This window comes from Oncorhynchus tshawytscha, unplaced genomic scaffold, assembly GCF_018296145.1.
Source record: "Oncorhynchus tshawytscha isolate Ot180627B unplaced genomic scaffold, Otsh_v2.0 Un_contig_57_pilon_pilon, whole genome shotgun sequence".
Lineage (NCBI taxonomy): Eukaryota > Metazoa > Chordata > Actinopteri > Salmoniformes > Salmonidae > Oncorhynchus > Oncorhynchus tshawytscha.
This window is the reverse complement of record NW_024609823.1, coordinates 698,747-707,500: the sequence shown is the minus strand read 5'-3', so window position 1 is coordinate 707,500 and position 8,754 is coordinate 698,747. Positions and strand designations below refer to the sequence as shown.

General features: G+C 44.8%; 1 protein-coding gene across 1 annotated transcript in view; it reads left to right on the top strand.

Annotated features, from left to right (window-relative positions):
- Positions 1 to 8,754, top strand: part of aldh1a3 (aldehyde dehydrogenase 1 family, member A3) — a 39,980-nt gene that overhangs the window by 24,865 nt on the left and 6,361 nt on the right. The window contains exons 9-11 of the mRNA XM_042319043.1: positions 236 to 420; positions 2,748 to 2,912; positions 7,409 to 7,566. Of these exons, the coding sequence (XP_042174977.1) occupies positions 236 to 420; positions 2,748 to 2,912; positions 7,409 to 7,566 (508 nt within the window). The remainder of the gene's footprint in view (positions 1 to 235; positions 421 to 2,747; positions 2,913 to 7,408; positions 7,567 to 8,754) is intronic.

The window sequence follows — 8,754 nt, the reverse complement described above, 5'->3', positions numbered from 1 at the left end:
CAGGGTTTCTTTTAAATGTGTTTGTGACCAGAAACATACATGTTTACCTGGCTCTAATCTTGTTATCTGACGTCTCTACGACCAGAAACCAAGTTTACAACCAGAAAATTATGTCATTATCATGCCAAATCTTGCCCTCAGGGAAGATGTGGCCAATTGTTATGTTATTACTCTGAGGGACTCTTAGGCATTTGGTGACAGCCTTCGTCAACATCTATCCTATGTTCACTAACAGTGCAGTTGGCAGTGGAGGAGACCCAAAAGGGAGCCTTCTTCAACCAGGGCCAGTGCTGCACGGCCGCGTCACGTGTCTTCGTGGAGGAACAGGTCTATGAGGAGTTTGTACGTCACAGCGTCGAGAGTGCCAAGACTATCGTCATAGGAGACCCCCTGGACCCACGTACATCACACGGACCACAGGTGTCTCTTCTCTTCTCTCCTCTCCCCCTCTCTCCTCTCTCTCTTCTCTCTTCTCTCTTCTCTCTCTTTTCTCTCCTCCCTCTCTCTCTTCTCTCCTCCTCTCCCCCTCTTCTCTTTTCTCTCTTTCTCTCTCCTCCTCCTCCCCCTCTGTTCTCTCTTCTCTCCTCTCTCCTCCCTCCTCCCCCTCTTCTATTTTCTCTTTCTCTCCTTTCTCTCCTCTCCCCCCCCTCTTCTCTTTCTCCCCTCTCTTTTCCCCCCTCTCCCCTCTCCCCTGTTCTCTCTTCTCTCTCTCTCTCTCCCCCTCCTCTCCCCCTCTCTTTTTCTCTCCTCCTCTCCCATCTCTTCTATTTTCTCTCCTCCTCTCCCCTCTCTCTCTCCCCCTCTCTTTCTCTCCTCCCCCTCCCCCCCCTCTCTTATCTCTTCTCTCCCCCTCTCTTATCTTTTCTCTCCCCCCCCCTCTTCTCTTTTCTCTCCCCCCCCCTATCTTCTCTCTTCTCTCCTCCTCTCCCCCCCCTCTCTCTTCTCTCTTTTCTCTCCTCCCCCCTCTCCCCCTCCTCTCTTCTCTTTTCTCTCCTCCTCTCTCCCTCCTCTCTCTCTCTCTCTCCTCTCCCCCTCTCGTCTCTTTTCTCTCCTCCTCTCCCCCTCTTGTCTCTCTTCTCTCCTCCCCCCCTCTCGTCCCCTCCTCCTCTCCCCCTCTCTCTCTCTCCTCCTCTCCCCCTCTTGTCTCTTTCTCCTCTCCTCCCTCTTGTCTGTTTCTCTCTCTCTCTCTGTGTGTGTGTGTGTGTGTGTGTGTGTGTGTGTGTGTGTGTGTGTGTGTGTGTGTGTGTGTGTGTGTGTGTGTGTGTGTGTGTGTGTGTGTGTGTGTGTGTGTGAGGGTTTTGTGTGGGAGGGTTTTGTGTGGGAGTGACGCTGTAGTGTGAGTGAGTGTATATATGGTGTGTATATAAAGTCTATAAAGTCTAGTGAGTGTGTATACATGTGTAAATATAGTCTAGTGAGTGTGTATACATGTGTAAATATAGTCTAGTGAGTGTGTATATAAAGTCTACTGAGTGTGCATAGGGTCAGTGCAAGACAGAGTCAGTGCAGATAGTTTGGGAACCATTAGTTGACTATTTAGCAGTCTGGCTATTCAGCAATGTTATGGTTTTGGGGTAGAAGCTGCCTTGGAGCCGATTGGTCCGAGAGCCGATGCTCGGGTACCGTTTGCCGGATGGTAGCAGAGTGAACAGTCTATGGCTTGGGTGGTTGGAGTCTTTGGTAATTATTCACGATTAGATCAGTTCCCAACTTTGGACCAAATCCTACAGATGTAGGATCTTAATTTGAGCCAGTTTGCTACGGCAGGAAAATAATCCTGCAGCAACAGGAAATGTGAATTATTATGTGGATTTGGTTAATGGACATTTTTGTAGGGGTTGATATGTTTTTCGTAAGGGCAAATCAAGTCTGACATTTCTAAGTGGAAATTACAAACTTTAGAAGCCTTTTTAAAACTCCAAAAGTTTGCATTTCCTGTGGTGCAGGAATATTCTCAGTAACAAAAAAGTGATCAAATGAAGATCCTATATCTGTAACTTGAGAGCTGTGTGCTTAGCTCAGATATTCATGTAAGTCATGCAGTGAAGTCAATCAAATATTATCTTAAGTTAACCGTGCAGGCCACAATTTAGGATTCAGTCCTTTACTTTTAGTCTAGAGCTGACAGCATGAGAAGATGTGGGACAGTTACAGAACGTATCCTTCAGGTCTTGTCTGACAGAAGTGTAGTTTCCATTACCACGGTGGTTATCAACGTAGGCTATCAGAATGGGTTCACTAAAGATCACTTGTGGTGGGAGCAGAAAATATCCCATTATTTTTCTGGCTGTTCTTTCTTTTGCTCCTGTGCCAACTTTGGATGTGTGTAAATGAATACTCCCTTTATAGCCATTACTTTACCTTTTGTGTAATGACATCACCCTGCCTCCCTCCATCTCCCTCCCTCCCTCCCTCCCTCCCCCTCCCTCCCTCCCTCCCCCCACTATCTCCCTCCCCATCCCTCCCTCCCTCCCTCCCTCCATCTCCCTCCCTCCCTCTCTCCCTCCCTCCCTCCCTCCCTCCCTCCCTCCCTCCCTCCCTCCCTCCCTCCCTCCCTCCCTCCCTCCCTCCCTCCCTCCCTCCCTCCCTCCCTCTCTCTCTCCTCCCTCCCTCCCTCTCTCCTCCCTCTCTCTCTCTCTCTCTCCCTCCCTCCCTCCCTCCCTCCCTCCCTCCCTCCCCCTCCCTCTCCCCCTCCCTCCCTCCCTCCCTAATCTCCTCTCATCTCCTATCTTCCCATGTTTCTCCAGATTGACCAGAAGCAGTTTGATAAGATACTGGAGTTGATTGACAGCGGGAAGAAGGAGGGAGCCAAACTGGAGTGTGGGGGCGTGGCCATGGAGGACACAGGACTCTACATCCAGCCCACCGTATTCTCCCATGTCAAGGACCACATGCGCATCGCCAAGGAAGAGGTGAGAGATCCAAATTCTGATCTATGGTCAGTTTTGTGATTTTCTTGTCAGATGGTTAAGGTTAGGATTGGGGGATGATGCATCCGTCCACCCAACGCTGCCTGAAGAAGACTCTAACAGTCGAAACCTGTCCTGATATTAATTATAAACTGGGTGGTTTGAGTCCTGAATGTTGATTGACTGACAGCCGTGGTACTGTATATCAGACCGTATACCACTGGTATGACAAAATATTTATTTTTACTGCTCTGATTACATTGTTAACCAGTTTATAGTAGCAATAAGGCACCTCGGGTGTTTGTGATATATGGCCAATATACCACACTCCCTCTGACCTTATTGCTTAAATATACCACAGGCAGATCATTCTGTTCTCTGTATATAATACCTGTAAATAGTCACCTGAACTCTTTCTGCATCGTACTGTGTCTTTGTTCTGTGATTGGAGGAAGGAAAGCTGATCCTAGATCTGTGATCTGTGTCTACGGGAAACTTCTACCCAGAGCTAGGGGTTTCTGATGTTGGCTTTACAGTGATTTCATTCATAAAAATGAGAACGCCACCACTGGTCCAGGCAGTTTTATTGTATACCACTGCCATCTTCTGGTGGTGTGGTTGAAGTGCAGGTTCAGACAACTGTATATCTATGGTTCAAACAAGGTCATAGTCATGGAGATGGATGGAGGGCGCTTCTTTACATCTGTGGCATAATGGCTTCTGTGACAGCATGGCCAGCGCCATGTAGATCTTTCTCCAATTGAAAGTAGTCCATTTATTCTTGTTTTTCTTCTATGAGTCGGTAGACAAACTGAAAGTGTGTATACTGCCACCTAGAGTGTGTTTTCTGAACAGGCATAAAGCCAAGGTTGGTGATTTAATGCCGCCTGCCATTCATTGGCTGATCCCTCCTGCTGACCTGGATAGAATTCTGCGGTCCTTCCTTAACCCATAGAAAGTCCCACCCAATTGACTACTTTAAAATGGTAAAAGTGCTCAATGGATCTGCCCATGCTAATACTGGCTTTGTGGTATTAGAGCTGTCTATCCAAGTCTATGGTCGTGGTAAAGCAGGATCATATCATAGAAATAAATAGAGGACTCTAGTGGCCAAAAGCCGTTTTAGCATGGGCAGCGCTATTGAGGACTTTCACCATTTTTAAGTAGTCAATTGGGTGGGACTTCCTATGGGTTAAGGAAGGATGACATAATTCCATCCAGGACATCAGGAGGGATCAGTAAATTAATTATAATCATGAACAAACATTCCATTACTATAGGTGGCAGTAAATTGCCAACCTTGGCTTTATATCTGTTCAAACACACAACACACTGCAGGTGAAAAGAAACAGCACACTGCAGGTGAAAAGAAACACACACACTGCAGGTGAAAAGAATCAACACACTGCAGGTGAAAAGAAACACACACACTGCAGGTGAAAAGAATCAACACACTGCAGGTGAGAAGAATCAACACACTGCAGGTGAAAAGAATCACCACACTGCAGGTGAAAAGAATCAACACACTGCAGGTGAAAGGAATCAACACACTGCAGGTGAAAAGAATCACCACACTGCAGGTGAAAAGAATCACCACACTGCAGGTGAAAAGAATCACCACACTGCAGGTGAAAAGAATCACCACACTGCAGGTGAAAAGAATCACCACACTGCAGGTGAAAAGAAACAACACACTGCAGGTGAAAAGAAACAACACACTGCAGGTGAAAAGAATCAACACACTGCAGGTGAAAAGAATCAACACACTGCAGGTGAAAAGAATCAACACACTGCAGGTGAAAAGAATCAACACACTGCAGGTGAAAAGAATCAACACACTGCAGGTGAAAAGAATCACCACACTGCAGGTGAAAAGAATCAACACACTGCAGGTGAAAAGAATCAACACACTGCAGGTGAAAAGAATCAACACACTGCAGGTGAAAAGGTCACCAGACTGCAGGTGAAAAGAATCACCACACTGCAGGTGAAAAGAATCACCACACTGCAGGTGAAAAGAAACAACACACTGCAGGTGAAAAGAAACAACACACTGCAGGTGAAAAGAAACAACACACTGCAGGTGAAAAGAAACAACACACTGCAGGTGAAAAGAATCAACACACTGCAGGTGAAAAGAAACAACACACTGCAGGTGAAAAGAATCACCACACTGCAGGTGAAAAGAATCAACACACTGCAGGTGAAAAGAATCAACACACTGCAGGTGACAAGAAACAACACACTGCAGGTGAAAAGAATCAACACACTGCAGGTGAAAAGAAACAACACACTGCAGGTGAAAAGAATCACCACACTGCAGGTGAAAAGAATCAACACACTGCAGGTGACAAGAAACAACACACTGCAGGTGAAAAGAATCAACACACTGCAGGTGAAAAGAAACAACACATTGCAGGTGAAAAGAATCAACACACTGCAGGTGAAAAGAATCAACACACTGCAGGTGAAAAGAATCAACACACTGCAGGTGAAAAGAATCACCACACTGCAGGTGAAAAGAATCAACACACTGCAGGTGAAAAGAATCAACACACTGCAGGTGAAAAGAATCAACACACTGCAGGTGAAAAGAATCAACACACTGCAGGTGACAAGAATCAACACACTGCAGGTGAAAAGAAACAACACACTGCAGGTGAAAAGAATCAACACACTGCAGGTGAAAAGAATCAACACACTGCAGGTGAAAAGAATCACCACACTGCAGGTGAAAAGAATCAACACACTGCAGGTGAAAAGAAACAACACACTGCAGGTGAAAAGAATCACCACACTGCAGGTGAAAAGAATCACCACACTGCAGGTGAAAAGAATCAACACACTGCAGGTGAAAAGAAACAACACACTGCAGGTGAAAAGAAACAACACACTGCAGGTGAAAAGAAACAACACACTGCAGGTGAAAAGAAACAACACACTGCAGGTGAAAAGAAACAACACACTGCAGGTGAAAAGAATCAACACACTGCAGGTGAAAAGAAACAACACACTGCAGGTGAAAAGAATCAACACACTGCAGGTGAAAAGAAACAACACACTGCAGGTGAAAAGAAACAACACACTGCAGGTGAAAAGAATCAACACACTGCAGGTGAAAAGAATGACCACACTGCAGGTGAAAAGAATCACCACACTGCAGGTGAAAAGAATCACCACACTGCAGGTGAAAAGAATCACCACACTGCAGGTGAAAAGAATCACCACACTGCAGGTGAAAAGAATCAACACACTGCAGGTGAAAAGAATCAACACACTGCAGGTGACAAGAATCAACACACTGCAGGTGAAAAGAATCAACACACTGCAGGTGAAAAGAATCACCACACTGCAGGTGAAAAGAATCAACACACTGCAGGTGAAAAGAATCACCACACTGCAGGTGAAAAGAATCAACACACTGCAGGTGAAAAGAATCACCACACTGCAGGTGAAAAGAAACAACACACTGCAGGTGACAAGAATCAACACACTGCAGGTGACAAGAATCACCACACTGCAGGTGAAAAGAAACAACACACTGCAGGTGAAAAGAATCACCACACTGCAGGTGACAAGATGGCACTGAAGAACATGGCTGACGTTTTATATTCTCCCAACCAATTGTGATATTTATAGCCTCGTTATTGTTATTCTTATTGTGTTACTTTTTATTCTTATTTTTTACTTTAGTCTATTTGGTAAATATTGTCTTAACTATTCTTGAACTGCACTGTTGGTTGAGGGCTTGTAAGTAAGCATTTCACGGTAAGGTCTACACTTGTTGTATTCGGCGCATGTGACAAATATAGTTTGATTGGATTGGATTTGAAGTACCGTATGTAGCCTTTTAGTTTGTTTACCAACTCATCAAATTAGTAGAAGAAGAAAATGTACTACTTAAAAATGGAGATGGCCTCAATGGCACTACCCATGCCCCCACATGCCCCCACAGACCAATTGTGGCAGATGCATTGTTACATCCTATACATATCTCTATGGTTGTATTCACTAGACACCAAACGGAAGAAAATGGACTGACACAGGGAGGACCCTGAACCTGTCAAATAACAAACGCTTGTGTTTTTTATTATTAATACGACCCAAGGCTATTCTGATTGGTGCTGATTGATCCTACAGACATTTATTTGGACACAACACAACATTGACATGGTTCAGCAGTGAAGTCATTGCATTTTTTAAGATAACATTTTCTTCACATTATTCATCAAATCCAAGTCAATCTAAATTGGGCGTTGAACTGACATCTGTGGCCTGTGAGGCTTTGCTTTATCCTTCTCCTGCTGACCATGGCCTGTTTGAATACATAACAAACCTACATGTCTCTCCTCCTTGAGGTAATCACTGATCCAACAAACTGATAGGTGTAAGCAATTACCAATTACCAGCCATGTCACATCAGGGATTTCTTCAAAGGAGGGCAGTAAGGAAGGATGCATTTGAACAGGGCATATAATCTTCTCCATGACCCCATCCAGATCTTCGGCCCGGTCCAGTGTATATTCCGATTCAAGAGCCAGCAGGAGGCCATAGAGAGAGCCAACAGTACGGAGTACGGCTTGGCTTCTGCCGTGTTCACACGCAATCTGGACCGGGCTCTCTCTGTGTCTGCCGCCCTGGAGACTGGCACCGTCTGGTAGGTTACTGTTAACTCCTGAACAATGGTACCTTGCTAGTATCACTACATATGATTACAGCAACAACTATTAGCTGCTACTATTCCCATCCTAACAATTCAATACTAGTACTAATATCCAAAATAGTGTAAGGATGAGAAGTGGATGCTAGTGATTGATTAGTAATGTCTGACAAGTTCCTATAAATACTGTAGGTTCGTCCCATAGAGATAGATAGATAGAGCACTCATCTTTGTATCTGTTACAGAATGGTCAGCGCCATTGAGGCTATCTTCATTTTAAAGTAGTCAATTTGGTTCTTCCCGATTGGCTGAACCCTCCTGATGACCCGGTTGGACATGACTCCAACAGGGTCACCAGGAGGGATCAGCCAATGAAGTTGGAAGTGCCAACCAGTTGACTACATTAAAATGGTGGAAGCCCTCAATGGCGCTTCCCATGCTAATGTGACCTCTAGGCCACTAGAGGCCTCTATAATTCTCTATGGTTAGTCCTCTCTCCTGCAGAAAGACCAGTTGACATAAGGCTCGTTACTACCACTATTACTACCACTACTACTACTAATAATAATAATAATATTACTGCTACCACTTCTACTACTATTACTACTGTTACCATTGGCCCAAAGCCAACCACTACTCCTTACCATTACTACTTTAGTATTCATTTACTCCATGTGCTGCTAACTACTACTTTCTACAGTACAACTTCTATTAGCATTTTACCAATGTACTCCCTATTCACTCTGACTCCTTATCCCCTACTTATACCTCTTCATGTGAGAACACAGCTGTAGATGCACCTTGTGGCCACAAGATAGAGCCGGGTAGATAGGTAGGTATCCCAGACGAAGATCCTCTGTGTGGCAGTGAGAGAAGGACAAGGAGTGGGAGAGAAAAATGAAGAGATCTTTTTATTTCACCTTTATTTAACCAGGTAGGCTAGTTGAGAACACCTTTATTTAACCAGGTAGGCAAGTTGAGAACACCTTTATTTAACCAGGTAGGCTAGTTGAGAACACCTTTATTTAACCAGGTAGGCTAGTTGAGAACACCTTTATTTAACCAGGTAGGCTAGTTGAGAACACCTTTATTTAACCAGGTAGGCTAGTTGAGAACACCTTTATTTAACCAGGTAGGCTAGTTGAGAACACCTTTATTTAACCAGGTAGGCTAGTTGAGAACACC